General features: G+C 41.5%; 1 protein-coding gene across 1 annotated transcript in view; it reads right to left on the bottom strand.

Annotated features, from left to right (window-relative positions):
• Window positions 1-7,493: 7,493 nt before the first annotated feature.
• SOHLH2 (spermatogenesis and oogenesis specific basic helix-loop-helix 2) overlaps window positions 7,494-21,872 on the bottom strand; it is a 58,052-nt gene continuing 43,673 nt past the window's right edge. Inside the window, 6 exon segments of the mRNA XM_063101546.1 lie at window positions 7,494-7,797; window positions 8,604-8,827; window positions 10,355-10,611; window positions 13,693-13,814; window positions 14,476-14,558; window positions 14,724-14,871. Coding sequence (XP_062957616.1) covers window positions 7,494-7,797; window positions 8,604-8,827; window positions 10,355-10,611; window positions 13,693-13,814; window positions 14,476-14,558; window positions 14,724-14,871 — 1,138 coding nt within the window.

Genomic DNA, 21,872 nt, shown 5'->3' with positions numbered 1-21,872 from the left:
TTGTGTTGACTGGTTTATGTGATCTGTCCATAATCTTGTATGATTACACTTCACTGTTCCACAAAGGAGAAAGAACACGGCCATCCCAATAACAGCCCCCTCCGTGCCCTCCCACCACTCCAGGCATCCCACTCTCTAACCGCTCTGTCCGCTCTCAGCCCCGTCTTATCCTTACAGCTCATCTCTCATCTACTTCGATGCCAACCATGCTTGAACCATGCTGGACCATGCCCTCCACCCACACAGGATCCAGTGCCCATCACCCTCCTGCTCGGTGCCCCCACCCTCCTCACCTGTAAAGCCAAGATTCCCCAGGTCTTTGTGGTCATGACTCTCCTGCACATTCCCTGCACTTCCTGGGCCCTGGCTTCTCTGTCAAAAGTGCCTGGTGGAACCCCATGCAATCTGCCCATGCAACACCAGCAGCCAGAAGACCAAATGTGCCTGTGGGAAAATGCACAAACATGCTCTGACTGTCTCACTTTAGATTCATCACCAGATACTTCACGGGAATGCTCGCACGGCCCGGCAATCCCACGTTTCCACTGCTTATTCACTAGCCCACTCTCCTAGAACATTATTTCCTAGCACTCTCCCCTCCAAACTTCCCTCACTCCCACTGTCTTCTCAGTCATCTGAGCCTGTGGCTGTACGTCCCTCCTGTTCCCAGAGACGGGCTGCACTGGCTCTGATGTCCACAGCCCTCTAGCTATGCAAGAACATGGCTCCAGCAATTACCCTCTCTCTCTCTCTGAGTTATAAACCTTTCCTTCTTTGCAGGATCATTCCTATGAGCATACAGACATGCTGAAGTTTCTCTTATTTTCAAAACATCCTATTCTGATTCCACATCCCTCATTTCTCACCCTTCTTTGTGGCACAGCTGCAGATAAGAGTTATCTGTTCTTGCTGTCTCCACACCTACTTCTCCCATTCTCTCTTGAACCCATCCAGTCAGGCTTGTATCTGCACCAGCCACCAAAACCATTATTTTCAATGACTACTTTCCACGGCCCACGGTCACAGCACTGTCATAGTTGCCTGGATGACTGGTAGCGCTTCTAACTCATCCCTCCACCTCTGCTCTTGCTGTCTGCAGTCCAGCCTCTGCCCAGCGGGCAGACTGGTCCTCTCAAGATGTACATCAGACCTCTTCTGCCCCATCTTCCACTGGCTTCCAGCTGGTAAGAAGCCGCAGTCCTGACAGTGGCCTTAGAGGATCTACATCATGTCACTCCCTTCTCTCCTCCTCTGCTCCACCCAGCCCAATGGCCTCCCCTCTGCTCCTTGCCTACACTAGACTCCTTCTCACCCCAGAGCCTTTGTGGTCCCTGCTCCTTCTTTCTGGAATGTTCTCTTTCCAGATCACTGTGTGGCTTGCTCTCTTGTTTTAGTCAAGTGTCTTCCAAATGCCAGTTCATCAAAGACTCTCCCTCGACCGCCCTACCTGAAATAGCATCCCAGTTCAACCCTGGCCTGCTGCCTTTTTCCTTAGGCACTTAGGACAGGCCATGACCAGCTGCCATGGCATTTTGTATTTACTTACCTCATGTATTCCCTGCTAGAACATAAGCTCCTTGAACTGAGGGAGTGTGCCAGAAAAGTACCTGCCACCTAAAGGGGACTCAGTAAATATTTGTTATCTGAATTATCTTGCAGACATATTTTTGTAACTGTGCAAACACACAATTATGATATTTATTATAATATGGCTTGTGAAAATCAAAAAATGGAAAAAACTAAATCTCTGTCATTGGGAAACCAAACATATTTTGAGATATTCTTAAAATAGAACACAATGTCATCTATTTAAAAAGGTGAAGTCATGATTCCAATTTTGTAAGAAATCAAAATGTCTCTTTATATGCATAATTTAAATATTTTTATATGCATAAAAGAAAATCTAAATGGAAGCACACCAGTCTCATAAGAACGGTTACCTTCAAAGAGTGGGATTTCAGGGGAGTTCATTTAATAGATTAAAATAAAAATCTATTTTATACTTAAGTAATATGGGTTTATAAAATTTAAACAAAGATATCTTTCAAAAGATAAGAGAGATACCAGTGATACTGTTTGTTGATGTTGTCTATAGTCTGAGTAATAGAGGCAGGAAAGTGAACATTACCGGGGAAAATTAATAATGGGATGCTGCACGCGTTCAGCCAAGAAGGTATGAAGCAAAGCTTCGTACAAAAAGGAGTGGGCAAGTATGATGAGCGACGTATTTTATTTACTGAGCTACTACTGTGGGAAAGGTGCTATCCTTAGTGACATGTAGCATGCATTTTCTCTAATCCTCAGGACAAATCTGTAAATTAGGTGTTAACTCTAACCGATGAGAAAACTAAGGCTCAGAAATGATTGCTCAGGAGCCCTGAGTTAATATGATCAGAAGCCATGGAGCTGGGATTCCAATCTACAATGCTGCCTCTCACATAAACTAGCCCCTAAGGCTGGAGGTGTGAGGGCAGGAGAGAAACCCTGGACCTGGGGATTACCAATTTAGAAGTGGACTTCTTAGCAACCCCAAAGTCATGTGTAGAATCTACATAAACTGCGTGTTCCTTCCCTGTTACAATGCTTCAGCCTGACTTTGGTGGGCTGTGTAGAGAGTGATGGAGGGTGGAAAAGATGGTGTTAAATATAAATGCTCTGCCTTGTTGGAAAGATAGTCATAAAGAAAGGGGACAGTTTCTGCAGGACCTTAAACCTCACTATTAGGAGTTAAAGAATCCCAACATCTCTAGGAACCCAAATGCCCTCACTGTTTAGGATTTTACAGAGCTGGAAGGAGTGGCTTGAAATGACAGTAAGAAGTGTGTTTTTTTCCTCCTGTGCAGTGTCTTGGGGAGTAGACAGGTTGCAGGAAGAGAAGGTGGCAAGCTAAAAAACAGCAGCTACCGTTTGGTGAGGGTCCACTCCATGCAAGGACCTTTTATAAACATTAAAATATTGTTACTCCATTTTACAGAAGAGGAAACAATTGCAGGGGGATAATTTACCCAAATATGCACATGCAGCTAACAGTGGTGGAATTAGGTTCTGCTCACACCGTTCTAACTTTCAGGCTTATGCTCTTTCCAAAATACTAAGCTGCTCTTGTGGGCAGCTCAGGGGCCTATGTGTAAGGTAATCAGTGACCAGAGCTGAGCAGTGAGCAAGTGGCATATGGACAAGCATCAGGTATTGGTGATGTAGAGGAGAAGCTATATTCATTACAGAGGAAAGGCCCTGGCAAATGTGAAAGAGCATTATTAGGGGTATGTTGTGGGAGGCCTGGACTAGGGACAGGAGGAGCACAATCACTGATGGCTTTGCCTTGCCTTTGTTTAAGTGGGTGCAGAATATCCAAGTGTAGACAGTGAAAAATAATTTTCAGCTAGAAGCCTGCCATGAATGCCTTGGCTTTGCCAGTGGGATCTGATTAGTATTCTTGAGCTTTCGTTAGTATTGGAAGGAAATACCCAAATGACACAAAGCCAATTCTAGTAGCTGAGATTTAACATTTTAACTCAATTTCTCCAATGCAGTTAACCTGTGATAAAATGCTGCTTAGATGCCTCATTTTCATAGACTATTTTGGGCCTCAACAAGCAAACCATCGACACAAGCACCTTCACCTTCCCCTCTGCCAAGCCAGGCCAGTGGATGTGCCCCTTGTAGAGTGAATTCATATCATTTGCTGCTGGGGTAGAGAACCAGGAGCATTTTTCCCAGCCTTGGCTGGACCAGAGCCAGGGTTGTAAGTGCAAACCCTTCACGCGATCTCCCTGTAACTGCCCCATGGGCTGACACAATCCTGCCCCAGAGAGCAGCCTTTTATCACATCCTTTGTTGCAGGTTTTCCATCTTAGGGAGAATTGATAGCGATACAATAAGTATAAACACATTCTCTGCCAATCAAATTCTGTAGGCAGGCTTTTTAAAAGGAGCTAGGAAGTCTTGTGGCCAGCAATAATATTTATATTGAAACTCATAGCTTTTCCTTCACAGGGGGTGGGCATTGATGGTCAAGAAAGGAATCCAATTCCCTTCCTCATACACGATTCTTCTCACATGACTAAAGCAAGCAGGGGAATATTTTGAGCTCTGAATAAATCCACAGTAGTTTCTTAGTTGCAGAAGATTAGGATTAACCCTTAAGAAGTTCCTTTATGCCAAAACAATATGTTGACATTCAAATTTTTCCAAACACTCTCATTTGCTTCAAAAGAAAAAAATAGAGTAAGATCTCATCTCTCTTTCCCTTAACTCAACCAAAAGCTTAGGGGCATTTCTGTCCAGCTCCTGCCTCACCAACCCTATAAACAAGTAGAACTTCTTGTGGCAAAAAAAAAAAAAAAAATGTCTAGAATGTCTCTTTAAGAAAGACGTTTTAAATTATTATTTTACCAGCTGGATGCCACAAAAGGGTAGTTCAATTATAGATCTCCATTAGAAAATAAAAATCGGTGCTTCAACCACATTGGCCTTCTTTTTGATTCTAGTAAATATAAACTAAAAATATTAAAGAAACAGGTAATTACTGCAGGGATATGAATCCTGTGTCTATTTCAGCTCTTACTTAATGTTCTAGAAACAATAGATTTGGGAGTATTAGAATACACAACACGAGAGACCCAGTATTAGCCCAGAGGAGTAGGAAAATAAATCAATTTAAGTTTATTCTTGCTTCTGTGCTCCTACCCTAATATACACATGACTACGGGAAAGATTTTCCACTTCTCAATGGTTTCTGTGTCAAAATTGAGCTCTACTTCAGGTCTATGGGAAAATAATGTGCAAGGTGCTTGCAATGTCAAGACCTGTTATTGGGGGTTCAAAAATGGTAGGGAGTCTCATAAGTCCTAAGCCATAGAATTAAAAAAAATTTGGCTGTTATTTTGAGGAACACAAGGAAATAGCCTGAGACAGTGTGAGAGGAGGAGAAATTCAGTGTTTTATAAATTACACCACTGCCAACACCCTCACGTAGCCTTAAGACTACTTGGGGAAGAAATAAGCTGAAAGAAATATGTCTGTAAAGACTTCTTGGGCTACGCGCTTTAGCAGACCACTTTCCAGAATATGTTGATCTGTGTATTTTAGAAGTCCATTTCCCTGAAGTTTCTCCCAGCAGTGCTCAAGTCCTCCCATCTTGTAATCAGACTTTTAGAAACCTTTGCTTGGAGCAAAAATAATAAAAAAAATCTTTACTAAAGTCTGATTAGTAAATTCAGCAGCATATAAGACACTATGTAATGTAATTGTGTGCATGTGTTTGTGTGACTTCCTGTTTTCATTGTTTTCAAAAAGAACATTATTCTGGGATATAAAAACCTTGAAAAACACAGCATAAGAGGTTTCTCTGTCTTCCGTAGGAGTGTCACGTTTCCATGGTGATGAAACCAGCTCTTGATACCCGATTAAGCAAGGTGACCCATGGCCTTCCTGCTTCCTCATTCTGTGTTCCAGGGAGACACACAGAAGGGAAGGGGAAAGCGTGCCTGATCGGGTAGAAAAATACCAGGAGGCTCAGGTTCTGGTTTCAAGATTTTGTTTCATCAATGTCATTCAGAAAAGCGACATATATTTTCAAATGTTGGTTATTTGCAAAAGTGACATTCTGCTTTTAACAATACCGTTAGAATAATTTTACAAAATATGAAATATCTAATAAGAATTTGAAGGCACCTCCCTTCATGCAAGCAGTTTCAATTGCCATCTAGATGGAATGAGTGAAGCCCTAACCTCACCTTCCGGGTTTTCACTCTCCTTAGGTATACCACCTTTGAATTTCCCACAGCGATACTTCCTGATTATATGACTTACCACAGCAGTTTCTGGAACTACCTCCTCAGCAAAACCTCTCCTCATCGATCAGCATGGAAGTAACTCTTCTCTCCACCCTCGCCTGTCTAGTCTAGGGAGGGCTGAATTCCCCGAGCTTCAGCTTGACTTCAGCCCTTAACACGCACTTGATCAGCAGGTTATAAATGAAGAGCGGCTCTCAAACCTGGCTGTACATCCGAATCATCCTGTGCGGTCTCCTGGGCCCCCTTCTAGAACTATGGAATCAGTCTCTGGGAGAGTCCTGAAACTGTATGGTTTTAATAAACCTACAAGTGCTTCTGATGCATCGCCAGGTTTGGAAATCAATGCGATTGGTTTTAGTTTGTATTTACTTTGTTCCAAGTGGGGATCTGCATACATTTATGTGCATGGGGTGTTTTTAAGAGGGATAATCAGATACCCTCTAATAACTGCAAATGCACCTGGCAGTGTTTGTAAAAATGCAAGTTCCCACATACCAGCCCAGCCAAGCCTACCAAATCCGACCCTGTGGGGTGTGACCTGGGAATCTGCATTTTAATAAGCACCCACCCCTATCCCAAAGTGATTCCCTTGTGTAGAAGAATCACTGCCCCTTTTGAAGTCAAAGTGGAATACCTGCAGGACCCAAGCAAGCCAGTCCAATGAATGAGGCAGGCTGGGTGGGAAGAGTAGCCAGAGGAAAACTGATGCTCCATGCAAAGGGGGAGGCACTTCTCAGCCTGAGCAGTTTGATACTATTTTGCACACTAGAAACAGATTCAGTATTGCCCTCATTCTGAATTTTTCAGGAGCCAGAAATTCAGAAAAATTACATTTTCCACAATTCAAAAAACGGCCAGTAAACAGTTGCCACTGGCCACTTGTGTGCTCTGCCTTTGAGGGTTTTACTCATGTACCTCAAATCACTGGTAACTCATAATGTCATGTGTCACTGAGAGCCTGACCAAGCGACTTCTATGATGAATTATACTATAATAGAATTTCAGGGTTATAAGTTCCTACTGGGTCATCTGGGCCACTCTCACCACTTAATGTCTGAGTCCCCCCCTTTATCATTCTCCTCCCAGTGCTGATGACGGCCACACCACGTTCTCTCTCATCCAGATCTCCTGCCTGCACTGCATGTATCTGAATCTATTTAATCTATTCTGGCTATCTCCACTAGGGTATCCTACAAATATCTCAAATGCAACATGTCCCCAGATAAAACTGTCACCTTCTAGTGCCATCCCTCCAAATGCTGTTTCCCTTGTGTTCTCTCAGTGAGCATCAATACTCTCCACCCAGCTACTGAAGCCAGAAGCCTGGGTGTCATCCTTCATTCTTTGCCTTTCCTCACAACCCCTGTATCAGATCATTCGCCAAGTCTTGCTAATTCTGCCACTCCCCATGTGATACCTACAAGCTGCCACCTTCTCTAGGCAAGCTCCTTGCACCTTTTCATTGTGAAAATAACACTGCAACTGTCTCATGACCAGCCAGCTTGATTTTTACAAAGAATATCCCGCTCTTTTTCTATGGGTGGAGGCCAACTAACCTTTCCTCCTTAGCTGAGAATTGAGCTCACTTGGAAGAGGATAATTTATTAAAAATGACATTTTTGTATTAGAAACAAATTTCAACACTTGCATGAAGTTCAGGGTCATGGGAACCAGGCTTGAAAAGAAACAGAGCTTTCACAATGGATTGGTAGCCTCCTCTTCATGCTGAAAGAAAAAGGGGAACTGAGAGAGCAGCAAGTAGCCTGGGGCTCTGGGGCTTGCACTCTCTAGGTCCTCTACTGAAGAATTCCCAGCCACAGGCTTCTCTTGTGGCCCATGTGTGGACCCAGGGGATCCTTGATGTAAAGCAAAAGTCTGAGCAGCAGTGAAGTCCAGCTGGGGACATCGGCAATAGTCCCAGTGTCCCAAATCCTCAACAGGTTCTCTTCCAGGGTCAAAGAAATTAGTCCTCAAGGCAAGAGAATGAAGAAGCAAGCACCTATTTATAATAATAAGCGTAGAAACCTTAGTTGGAAACTTCCAGTACATTTATAAAGTATGTCAAACATCTACAGATTCCATCTTCTTGGCATCTTCAAAGAAAAGCTATACAATTTAACATGAAAATTAGGCTATGCCTACAGCAATTTTCAAATAAAACTCTAGGAAATTAAATTCCCTATACAGTACTACTAAAAGAGGGAGCACATATTTTTTTAAAGAAAACAAAAGGGATTACCATTTTCAGGGTCAAAACTGAATATTTTCTTTAATAATAAAACTTATGCGTAAGGACATTTCAGTGAAATATAAAACAAACACTTCCCCCCTTATTTTCAATAGTCTTTCCTAATATCCATATGAAGGAAGAGATGAAAAACAAAGAAAATGAAGACCTGCTCGTCTGTAACGAAAGATCCAGAAAAAAAACTTTACCTATCAACTATCATTTCAGCCAAGGGACTGGGACATGCAAAAGCAAACATGTCAATTTATTCATCGGGAGTCAAGTGAGGAGGCAATGACCTCTCTCGGCCTCTTTCTGGATTTCTTAGTTTGGATGGTGAATAAGGGAGGATGCTCTTTAAAATGTCAAATATGGAAAAGGTATGACCTAGATATAAATGAGTGATTCACAGGGACACTAAAAATAAAAATCAAGTTGCATATTTGTACTTGGTGACACTGGGGTATCAATGCACCTTCCCAGTCTTATTGCTTTATCAAGTCCACGTGGATCTTCTTTATAGTGTACTTTTTCATAAATTGTGGAATTTTTTTGAGGGACAAAAGAATCCAGGTCACCTAGGCCATTTGTTCTTACAGCTTTCTGGCTGGGGGAGATCCAAGTACGCAGGAAGATGAGGGGGAGCGAGCGACCGGCATTCTCGCTGCTGCAGAGGCTTTGAGCATGTTCCTCGGAAGCCAGACGATGCCAGGTCTTTTGATATTAGGTCTCTGGGTGTAGATCTCAAAATCATTCTTTGTTCCATTCTTCCTGTACTGTCAAACTTCACCCAGGAGGTGGTCTGGAGTGTGAATTTCAAATGTGCTTTTAATGTGCCCAAAACTGTTACTTCAAAGGAGAGGTGGAAAAAACCCACATTAATTGAATCCTGGCCCATTCTTACTCATGTCACAAGTATATTTTCTGTGTTCTAAGACAATATAAAATGATTTGCAAAACCATGTGAAATCTCCAGGTGGAAAACAGGTTTTAAAATAGCATTATTTATTGGTATCAACAGTAATTATTTTCTTACAACAGTTCTCCAACAAAAACCACATAGAGTAAGTATAGGTCAACAATAAAAAGACAATAATGTTGTAATCTTTTCTTTCATGAACCCTGGTCTTCGACATTATCACATAGGTACATACTTCATATTTTAACATTTTCTGGTAATTCTCTTTAGCATATTTTTTTGCAATTTTTTTTGGGAAGGTCACTACTCCTCACATTTTTATAGAGGTCACATGGAGGTAATAGTGCCTACCCTCAAAGGATTGTTTCAGGGATGCGTTAGATCATCCACCTTAAGTACAGAGTATTTGGTACATTACTTACTGAGTACTCAAAACATGTTAGCTATTCTTAATATGCAGAAGTACTAACAACTGTGTTAAGGTTGTCAGAAGTCCATTTTAAGCAGGTCAATCTGGTTTAGGTCTTCTTCTAGAACTGGACAGTTCTTCTAAAAAAAAAAGGAAGATACCATGGTTTCCATATGCTGATCCATCTGCCTGGAATGCTCTTCCCCTCCTTGTCCAATACTAGCCCTCCACCTGGCTAATTGTTAGTCTTTAGATCTTGGCTGAGACAATATGTCTCCAGGGGTAAGCAGCCCCTAACCTCTCCCCAGTCTAGATTCCATACTTTATAGCAGGGTGCTCCTTCTATGTGCTCCAACCCACACCACAGTTGCCTGCTGCTTTGTCTGCATCCCCTGACACCAAAGCTTCATGAGGGTAAGGGTCATGTCTATCTTTATATACTACATTCTTAGCACAATGTAGTTAAGCACAATGCCAGAATCTAATGGGTGCTCAATAAATGTCTATTGTGTGAGGACATCTGGTATCTGAACCAGCCCTGTTGGAGACTGGAGGAACAGGTCTGGATATCTGTGAGTGACTGCTGCCAGCCTAAGAGATAAAGCAGCAGCCAGTAGCAGGGCCAGCTGAGGGTGAGGACGGTGAAATGGGATGTGCAACATAGAAGCTCTGCGTAGAAGCCAAGGGCCAAAGGGGTAGGGCACTCAGCTCTAGAGGAAATCAGGCTCCATCTGGTCACTTCAGGCCAAACTAGCAGACCTACATGCAGATTCACTGGTTCTGGATATCTAGATCCCAGCCCTGCCGCATGGGGCACAGAGCCCAGGCTGACTGCACCTGATTTTTACCCATCAGGGTAGAGTAACTTAGAAACTAGCACAGTACTTAGGGCCCAGTATAAGGGGCTTCTGACCAGAGTATTAACAACAAAATGCAAGTCAGGGGCCCTGCTGGCTGGAGTGAAAGAGTCTGATCTGACCCACAGACCCCTGAAGACTTACCACACAGTTGGGGAGTGTTGTGCATGTCTGGCCCAGCACAGAATTTCAGTGCTGAGGAAGAAATTTTGAGACTGCAGGCACAGCTGATGGTAAATGAATTGAAATGTTCTGATTTGCAATGGCAGTTGCATCATAGGGAGGGACGACTGTGGAATAGTAGCTGACAACATGGAAGGAGTTGAGAGAGACAGCTGTGCTGGGATTCTGAGCTTTATACAATTCACCAATAGCGTTCTCCGATGTGGAGCTTGACTGACCTTTAATGAGAGAAAACAAATACCTGTCAGTATACACAATTCTGTAACTCTGAATACCACAGTTGAAATAAAATGTCCTCTCTTTCATTTCCTCATGCTACGAACTTGCACTACTGCTACACTCAACTGCGGATGGAACAACGTGAACTTTTTAGTAGTGACATTTAGTGCAATACACACATTATAAATTAGTGTTCATGCATCTTCATAAGAAGACAGAGATCTTAGAGCAGCAACACATCTCTGTGCCTTTTGGGGTGTGTGTGTGTGCTTGCTTTTCATCATAATCAATATTAACCACCCCCACGAAGCAAGGAAGAATGCTGGAGAGAACAACCCCACCCAGCCACGAATGAAGTTTGGTTGGTTTCCATCACCGAAGCAGGTTATATCATCATACATCTATATTCTACACAGTAACTAGAAGATGAAAAAATAAATATAAAATGTACAATGTAATCTAAGGTACCACTGCAAATATTCATTTTCTGCTGGACACTAATAATAAGGAAAGTAAAATAATGTAATGCAGTATCTACTTTAAATACAAATGTATCTGAAATAATTGTGAAAAATAATTTAAGCAAATATGTACACAGACTTATGGAAAAAAATACACAAAAAGGCAAGCTGATGAAGTCTAAACATGTCCATGTTACAGGGCAGGCTTAGCACAGAAAACCTCTTACTTTGGGCAGTCATTTAACTTCTCTAGCCTACAATTTCCTAACCTGGCTGGTAAAAGTAAAATTTGGAAGACTTAATGGATTGCAACTCTCTCTTTCAAAAACAGTGTGGTTGGGGCCGGCCCTGTGGCTCACTTGGGAGAGTGCAGCGCTGGGAGCACTGAGGCCGCGGGTTCGGATCCTGTATAGGGATGGCCGGTGTGCTCACTGGCTGAGCGTGGTACAGACCACACCGTGCCGAGGGCTGTGATCCCCTTACCAGTCAAAAAAACCCCCCAAAACAAAAAAACAAAAACAGTGTGGTTGCATTTATCACACTCTTCGAGGTTTCCAGCCCAAGGAAATGTCCAAGAAACTTTACATACAAGGAAGTATTTCCTACAACATGATGTAAAAATTACTCTCCCCAAAACTGGAAACACTAAATGTATCAATTGGAAGAGGGCTAAGAAAATTACTTTATAAATCATTTGATAAACTATTAAAACCATTAAAATGGTGATGAGGGTTGCATAACAACAAATTAAAGTATGGATGAAACAAGTTAAGTTAAAAAATTGGGACACAAAATGGGATGTCCAACATGATTACTACTATAGAAAAATATAGCTGGAAAAAAAACTTAAAAGAAATTTATAAAAAATGAAGGCAGTGATTATCCTGGCCAGGCTAGTAAAGGATCTATATTGTGTGGCTTTTCAAAGGAAAAATGTACATAAATAAAATAAAAATGGGGGTGTGACTCATTCACTTGAAGGTCTTCCCTGGTTTGAACGCACCATGAGTCTGTGTGTCTGTCCTCCCTAGAGCGGCCTCTCCAGGTGTAGCAATGCCACGAGACACTGGGGCTCAGAAGGGCCTGAACTCACTGCCATGGAAAGCGTCTCAGAGTTTTTGCAGAATAGAAATAGTATCCGATGTACAAGAAATAACATTGACAGGCATATGCCTGTGGCCTGACCTTGATCTGATTTAATCTGGGCTGATTTAATCATTCCATGTCACATTCAGCCACAGCTACTTTAAGTAGATTAATCATGGCTCACGGCAACTTTTTTTTCTATTCTCCTCCCCTCTCCCCTATGTCAGGAGAAAAGTCTAAATTGACTAATAAAACACCCTGAAGCTCATTTGATTATATGGACAAGGAGGGCTGTGTTCTATTTTTGGCCCCCTTCTCTTTTGACTGTAGACACCAACCCTAGTAACCTCATTCGTTCCCGGGGTTCCACCATACCCCACGGACACACAGTACCTCCACCACAGCACATAAAACACTGTGCGAGCCATATTTTTTTCTGTGGCCCTCTGCCACTAATTTGAAAACTCGATAAGAATGAGAACTGCATCTTGCTTGTCCTTGTGTCCCCATCTTTGAGGCGGAAACATTTAAGCTGAAAACGAGGGGCTGGACTTGGAGTTAACCAGGGAGTGTGAGGGGAGGTGCTAAACGAGAGCAGACGCCCAGGTGGAAGTCAGCCAAAGGACTGCCTCAGACCAGGGGGCTGCGGAGACAGGCAGTCCTGTCACCTAGCCTCGAACGTTCAGGGTGGGAGGTCCACACCTTCCTTGTTTCTCAATGGAGAGTAACCTTCAGGAATACTGAAAGTCATAAACTGGTAGCTGTGTTAAATCTGGCTCTATTTTTGACTTCTTATTTCTACAAGTACACAGGCATGCCTAGGCTTATATAACACATATAACCCAAATGCCTCCCACTGAGTAAATGTCTGTTCTATCATAAATGCTTGTATAATGAGTATTTCTGGAGCACCTTCTGTGTGCTGGTCACTAGATATACAGCAATGAATAACACAGGCAAAAAAAAAAAAAAAAAAATCCCTGCCTTCGTGGATTTGACAATCTAATGGGAGAAGATAGGCAATAAACAAAATATACAAGTGAACTGTATTAGAAGGCGGTACATGCTATGAAGGAAAATATAGCCGAAAAAGCAGGTAAGAAGCCCCATGCATTGTATTTGTGGTGAGGTGGAGTGTGCAGCTTTAACTGGTGGTTGAGAAGCAAAGATGCAAATAAATTAATACATAAAATGCTCAATACACAGTCAGTACTGAATTAACAATAATAATGCCGCCCTTCCCTTTAGATTCTATTCATGCACACAAAGTCACCAGTGTGCTTATCATCTATTCGCAAGATGAGCTTTCTGATAAGTCTGGTCAACTGTGAGCCCAATTTCAGGGACAACAGTATTTGAATGCCTGTGGCCACCTTGTGTACTTCAAGCTGACAACAGCAGAAGGACTAGTGTGTAATGCTCCAGCCACTCTCGGTTCCCCGGCCATGGTAGCGAGTGCCCAGGAGCCCAGGGGTGTGCAGTGGCCATGAAGGCCAAGCCACACGAGCAGCACAGGCGGCAGGCGGGGCTCACCTCTCACAGCTTCATCCAAGGAGCCCGCGGAGGCAGGAACGGAATACACGTTCAAGCGCTTATTAGCCAGGAGTCGGATTCCTCTCACAGGTGAGTAAGTGCTTGTAAACACACTGTCTTCCCTTGAAAGGACAGAAAAATACTTTATACATTTCTCAAGGAAGACAACGTGAATATCGCTGAGCTCACCTGCTCTTCTATCCTTCAAGTTCTAAAAAACACCGACAAAGCCTCAACTATGGTTATTTACATATGAGAACAAAGAGTTGAACAGAACCCATGATGATGCTTCAGGACATGCTGGAATGATTTGCTTTTCCTGTATAGTTTCTCATTGTTTACATATTATAATAAATCTAAATAAGTAAGCAATTATTTGACATGTTACATTTTGTACTAGCAAGTTTTTTTTTAAGACTGCTAACTGAGATAGGGCTGGACTGCTCTGGGACCTCCAGGACAGAGGAATACTGGAATCCAGAGTGCTCCAGCAAGACTGCCACAGTCACTACAGTTATGAGCCGCAAAGCCCCATTTTAAGATCCTCAGAAATAATAAAAGGAGACGGGTGAGTCAGATGATGAAAGGACCATGGATCTGAGATTGCTACATGTGTTTATCACTATAATGAAATGATCCACATTGGCAATGGGAAAATTCACTGATCCTTAATAAATGCCTGAGCTTTCACTGTAGATGGTTCAATTCCTATCTCTGCATCCAGCATCAGCATCAGAGGAAAATAATAAGCAGACTTCGGATTCACAGAAGCCTTTATCATACCTTTGTGCCATGACTGTGCCTGGGAGAGATAGTATTTGCCGTTTCTTACAAAACCTCCTATTGCTCTGAAGTGCTTCTGTAATCTGAAAAATATAGAGATAGACAGAAATATATTTAGATAGATATAGATATTTTTACATAGTACAAAGACACATAGATTTCCAATTATAAGAAATAAAAAGAAATAATACTGTAGCACTAAAGCATTGTCTATAAGGATAAAATTCAAGGCTTTGGGAGTTGAATACCTGGCCCATAACGGCTGGAGGGATTTTCTCCCGGATATCCTTCACATAATCAACCGTTGCCTCAAGGACTGAAGCCACATCGTTCTTTCTCCCCTTTACGTATGGCAAGAGAGCGCGCAGCTGCTCGCAGCAATACTTCATTCGTTCTCTGATTAGAGGATTGTAATAAGTAAGAAATAATTAGTCCCATTTTCTTCTCTGTACACAAGGACAAACAATCCTTCCTCCTGGATTTGTCTGTAAAGGAACTGACCCCCTCCCCATCTAGTCTCCATTTCAGAGAATGGCCATGTCCCCACAAGCCAGCAGCCCTCACAGCCCCTGAGTCACCACTTCCTGGGGCGCCCATTCATGCTGCTGCACAAGGAACTGCTCCTGCCAAAGTAAACTGTCCGTGCTGATCACAGCCCAGCTCCTCACCCGGGCCTGCGGTGTGGTACAGGATGCTCAGACCCGGGCGGGCGGGGGGGGGGGGGGGGACACATGCCCCTGCTGCCCATGGAAACCTACAGACCACTCCATCCTCTGAGGAGAGAATCACACACTGTATATAAATCCATTTGTGATTCACATGAGAAGCCTAGGAGGCGAAGAGCTGTCAGAATCTTCGCATCCCCAGGACCTGGTTCACATTTCCAATAGTAGATCAATTAGCATCTTGTAACGTATGAGCTTTACATGGAACTCTGTGGCCTGAGCCAAGGAAAATCAAAAGCCTGCTTCCTTTACATGAGGTAGGTATGGACAGAACAAATAAACCAGCATGCAATAAGAACATCATACAGGATAGTATCAGAAAGAAAGTAACCTAAGTCCTTCACAGCTCTGAAGGGAAATACAGAGGAAATATAGATCTAATTGATTTAAGCCCTCGGTCCTCCCTTTCATCCATGTGCTCACTGAATAAGCATTATTAAGCATCTTTTTTTTTTTTTTTTTTTTTTGCTGGATACTGCCTTGATACATACAGGGTCAAATGGTGGCTCTGCTATTTATTAGCAGGGACCTTAGGCAGATGACTAAACCTCTCTGAACTCTGGAACGGCAGAGAAATTAAATAAAAAATTTAGTTTGACAGAGAGCCAATGAATGACTTACTCTAGACCAGTTATGTTTTCATTGGGCTTTGAGGTGCTCTGGGGGTTCTGTGGAGTAGAACAGTTTCCAGGAACTGTTCTGGAAAGAAAAGGATGAGGGAATCAAAAATTTGACAATGTGTATGAAGGATGTTGAAACTTTTTGCACCCTTTGACTTGGGACTTCCACTTACAAAGACCTATCCTAATGACATAATCTAAAATCGAGAGCAAACTTTTCATATGAAGATATCCATTATAGCAATATATCAATAAAATATGGAAAACAATCTAAACAATCTAATAGGAGGACGCCTTAAGAAAGCTATAGTGTTTTAGTTTGATAAAATCACCTGGCAGTGGAACTAATATGTTATAAAGCTTACTGTGGAAAAATAAAATACAAGCATATAAAATAGCATCCTAACCATTAAACAAAGTAAAAACGAAGCACAGAAAAAAGACTAAAAGCAAAAACATCAAATAATAGTTATTTCTGGATGGCTAGACTATGGATAATATTTCTTCCTTTTGTTTTCTATATTTTCCAAATAATTTTGTTAGGCATATGTCACCTACATAATGAAAAATCCTATTAAACATTTTTCTAACATTTATTAGGAAAATGTTCAAACATACAGAAAGGTTGAAAGAATTACATAGTGAACACCTCTAGACCCACTACTTTGAGTCTACAATTATCATTTACCATATTTGCTTTATCATGCATGTATCATCCCACTGTTCATACATCAACCCATTTTATTGAAATATTTCAAAGTAACTTAAAGACTTCAGTTCACTACACTCCTGAATACATCATTTGTCACAGTCCAAATTATTTAATTTTAAGATAAAAGTTATATAAAATCAAATGCACAAATCTTAAGGGTCTCATTCTATGAGTTTGGACAAATACATACAATTGTATAATGCAAACCCTAATCAACATTATCACAACCCCAACAAGTTTCCTATGTTCGTTCCCATACAATACCATCCCCCATCTCTACAAGATGCAACCACGTCTGATGTTTTTTCCACCCCACATTACTTTTGCCTGTCCTCATATAAATCAAATCTTATAGCATGTGTTCTTTTATGTAAGGCTTCTTTCACTCAGCATAATGTATTTGGTCCCCCAAACAAACCAATGCACTTACAGTCAACTGATTTTTGACAAAAATGCCAAAAACATATGGTAGGGAAAGAATAGCCTCTTCAATAAGTGGTGCTGGAAAAACTAAATATCCACATGTAGAAGATTCAAACTAGACCCCTATCTCTCACCATACACAAAGATCAACTCAAAATGGATTAAAGACCTAAATTTTACAGCTGAAACTATGAACCTACTAGAAGAAAACATAGGGGGAGAGGGATGAACTTTTTTTTTTTTTTTTTTTTGTCTTTTTCGTGACCGGCACTCAGCCAGTGAATGCACCGGCCATTCCTATATAGGATCCGAACCCGCTGCGGGAGCGTCGCTGTGCTCCCAGCGCCGCACTCTCCTGAGTGCGCCAGGCTCAGCCCAGGGATGGACTTTTTTGAGCACGACTACAAAGGCATAGGCAGCAAAGTAAAAGTACACAAATGGGACTACATCAAACTAAAAACTTCTGCACAGCAAGGGACACTATCAACAAAGTGAAGAGACAACCTACAGAATGGGAGAAAGTGTTTGCAAACTACACATCAGACAAGGGGCTAATATTCAGAGTATATAAGGAATTCAACAGCAAAAAACCAACCCAATTATATAATCGGCAAAAGACCTGAACAGACAATTCTCAAAAGAAGCATACAAATGGCCAAACACATGAAAAAATGTTCAAAATCACTAATCATTGGGATATACAAATTAAAACCACAGTATGCTATCATCTCACCCCAGTTAGAATAGCTATTATCAACAAGACAGAATAACAAATGCTGGCATGGATGTGGAGAAAAGGAAACTCATCTACACTGTTGGTGGGAATGTAAGTTGGTGCAACCATTGTGGAAAACAGTATGGGAGTTCCCCAGAGAGCTAAAAATAGATCTACGGTGAGACCCAGCTATCCCACTAATGGGTATATACCCAAAGGAAATGAAATCAATATATCAAAAAGATACCTCGCTCCCATGTTCATTGCAACACTATTCACAATAGCCAAGAGATGGAATCAATCTAAATGTTCATCAATAGATGAATGGGTAAAAAAAACTGTGGTATATATACACAATGGAATACTATTTGGGTATAAAAAGAAATGATATCCTCTCATTTGCAGCAACATGGATGGAACTGGAAACCATCATGTTAAATGAAGTAAGTCAGGCACAGAAAGACAAATAGCACATGATCTCACTCATATGTGGAATCTAAAAAAATTTTTTTTTAAATTAAAAAGTAGTTCTCATAGAAGTAGAGAGTAGAATAATGGTTACCAGAGGCCCCGAGGGGAAAGGGATTGGGGGGAGGAGAAGAGATGGACTAACGGGTACAAAACTATGCTATCTACCCTAAGTGAATCATTGTGTAGTATATGCACATATTGAAACAATGCATTGTACCCCACAAAAATGCACAAGTAAATGCTAAAATAAAATAAATAAATACATGAAAGAAAACCAAATGACCATAAATATGTGGGTACAGTACTGGACTACTGAGTTCCATTGATCTATTTGTTAACCTTTATGCTAGTAACACACTGATGACTATAGCTTTATAGTAAGTATCAAGGTCAGATAATTTAAGTCCTCTAACTTTGTTGTACTTTTACAAGATTGATTTGAATATTCTTTGCCTGTTTCATACATTTTTAAATTATCTTGTAAGTTTTTAGCAAAAAAGCTTGCTGGGATTATGATTTAGATTCAAATAAAGTCATATTTCAAATTGGTGAGAACTGACATTTTAACAATAGTGAGTCTTTCAACTCATGATTATGGTATAATGCCTGATTTAGCTTTTATTTAATTTCTCGCAGCAATATTTTAAATGATCCATGTATAGATCTTTTGTGTCTTTTTGTATATTTGATCCAAAGTATCCTAAGGCTTTTTTATTCTATTGCAAACATCATAATTCTTAATTTTCATTTTCCAATTGTTTGCTGTTAATATATTATTATTATTATTATTTTGAACTGACAAATTGATTTTTGTACATTAGCTTTATGTCTTGCAACTCTATTTTATTCATCTTTTAGTTCTGATATCTTGGGACTTTATATTTAAACAATCATGCCATCTACAAGTAAGAGAGTTTTGCTCCTTCTCTAATCTATATGCATATTTCTTTTTCTTGCCTAATTGCAATGGCTAGAACTGTTTGATGATAACAAGAAAATGGTAAGAATGGGTACCCTTACTTTGTTCCTGTTCTTTTAAAGAAACAGTCAAAATTTCATCAAGTACAATGTTAGCTACAGGTTTTTTTTATTGATGCCCTTTATTAGATTAAGGAGGTTCTCTTCTGCATGAATTTGCTGAAAAAAATTTTTTTTAATCATGAAAGGATATTGAATGTTGTCAAATAATTTTTCTTAATCTGTTAATTATATGGTGTTTCTCTTTTTTTCTGTTAACGTCGTGAATTACATTGGCTGATTTTTAAATGTTACACCAGCCTTGCTTGTCTAGTATAAACCTGATGTGGTCATGATACATTGTATCTTTATATATTGTTTAATTCAATTTGCTAAAATTATTTTAAGTACTTTTGTGTCTATGTTCATGAGGGATAGTGGTTTGTAGTTTTCTTTTTTTTTATAACGTCTTTGTCAGGTTTAGGGTTATGCTGGCCTCGTGAAACAGGTTAGGAGGTTCCGGTTAAGATGGTGGAATAGGCGGTCCCCAGAGTCACTCTCTCTCACAAATCAACAAATTTACAACTATAAAAATGTAACATTAGCCAAGTTGGTGCTGCTAGAGCTCAGAGGAAGAGGAGGAGAGACCTATGGAGTTCATGAAGGTGGGAGAAGCCATGATGAGAGAAAGAAAAAACCGCTCTGAGCGTTTCAGGCCGCAGCCTCTTTAAGGCTCCAGCAGCTGAGTGCATGGAGCAGGAGCCGGCAGAAGCTGCAACTGTACCCTTCAGATGGAGTTACTTGGAGGCGGCAGAGGAGAAGAGGGCTTTGGTGGCCCCCAGGATAGCAAGACCACTAATAGGGTTCCTGTGGACCCACACAGGAGCAAGGAGCCAGAACAACTGAAAAAGGGGAGCCATTCAGAGGCCAGTGAGTCACCGTAAGGGACTGGCACAGGGCCCGGCCCATGGGAAGTGTTTGGAGCATGGGCAGTGGGGGAGATGGGCCCACCAGGAGAACACTAGGACACAGCAAGGACAGCTGATCTGCCCCTCAATCAGTGCAGGACCACTCAGAGGAGACTGGTTAGGAACGCAGAAATGCATGAGGTGCAGTCTGATGAAAAAACTCAGGCCCAGATCAGAGTTTCTACACAACCCACATGCACTGAGTCTCTGGAGAGCTGTAAGTACCTATAAGGTCAACCATTAAACCCTGAGCTGAACAAGAAGCCTTCCCTAGGGAAACGGCAGCAACGCAGCAATTTAGCTCAACCATGCAGCTCAAGTACTGGTTCCCATAGGAAGTTCCCCTGTTTTAGAAGTAAGCAAAGGACAAAAAATTAGTTCTGGCCCAGGTACACCACCAGTGCCTTGGGGCCCGCCAGGGGATATGAAGCATGGATCTGGGACTGGACCCCCTCCTACAACCAGGCACACCACGCCAGCACCTTGGGGCCTGCCTGGGGACCCGAGGCATGGAGAAGAGGACTGGATCCCTCTCCCACAAACAGGCACCATGCCAGCACCTTGGGGCCTGCCTGGTGATCCAAGGTATGGAACTGGGGACTGGACCCCCCTCCCACAACCAGGCACTGCACCAGCATCTCAGGGCCCACCTGGGGACCCGAGGCATAGAGTGGGGACCAGACACTACACACAACCAGGCACACCACCAGCACAAAGGAGCATACCAAAAATATCACCTCTGTGTGGGTGGCCCACCACAGCCACCACAATACCGTGTTTGCTGTGAAAGCAGCTAGATGCCACAACCACCATGCAGACGGTCTGCCAGTCACTGTAGTGCACTGACACAAGGAGAGTAACCAGAAGAGATAAAGAAAAGAAGAGGATGTCTCGCCCCACAGAGCCCATTTCAGAGTGACAGAGGAAGCATCTGCTCTATGATAATATTGGGGGACCTGACCACACCTCTCAGCATTAGACAGATCGTCTAGGCAACAAATCAACAGAGTAACCATTATTCTTTCAGAGAGAGAGGAGAAATCTAGGGTAATTACAGGGGAGAGGGGGAAGGAGAGGGGGATGGGGAGAGATTGGACAAGGGACATAAAGATTAATAACGATTTGTAACAATATATATGATGCTAGTAATATTGGTTTGATCAACATATCTCAATGTTGAACCCCCAAAATATGTATAATCAATTTTGATTGAATAAAAATTTTTAAAAAACACCCCTCCCCCCCCAAAAAAAACAGGTTAGGAAGTGTTCCCTCCTCCATGTTCTATAAGAATTTGTTTAAGATTGATATTACTTCTTTACATGCTTGTTAGAATTCATTGGTAAAACACCTGGGCATGGTGTTTTCCCTTCTGCAAGTTCAATTTCTATAAACCTATATGGCTACTCTGATTTTCTGCCTCATCTGTTATCAGTTTTGGTAAATTGTGTTTTTCAAGAATTTGCCCATTTCATTTAAGTTGTTGAAATTATTGGCATAAAATTATTCAAATTATACTTTTATTATATTTAAATAGTTATAGGATCTGTAATGATAATCCCCCTTTCATTCATGATATTGGTAAATTGTGTTCATTCTCTCTCCTAGCCTCCCTTCCCACCTCCACTTACTTTAGATTTACTTTGCTTTACTTTTTCTAGTTTCCTAAGATGGAACCTTATATCACTAATTTTTAGACCATTTGCATTTTTCTAATATAAGCATTTAAAGCCACAGTGTATTCCCTAAGCTTTGCTTTAGCTGCATCCCACAATTGCTGATATTATTCTATTCCCGTAATCATTC

Source organism: Cynocephalus volans, chromosome 7, assembly GCF_027409185.1.
Source record: "Cynocephalus volans isolate mCynVol1 chromosome 7, mCynVol1.pri, whole genome shotgun sequence".
Lineage (NCBI taxonomy): Eukaryota > Metazoa > Chordata > Mammalia > Dermoptera > Cynocephalidae > Cynocephalus > Cynocephalus volans.
Note: the sequence above shows the minus strand (reverse complement) of the source record. Positions and strands in the feature narration are given on the sequence as shown.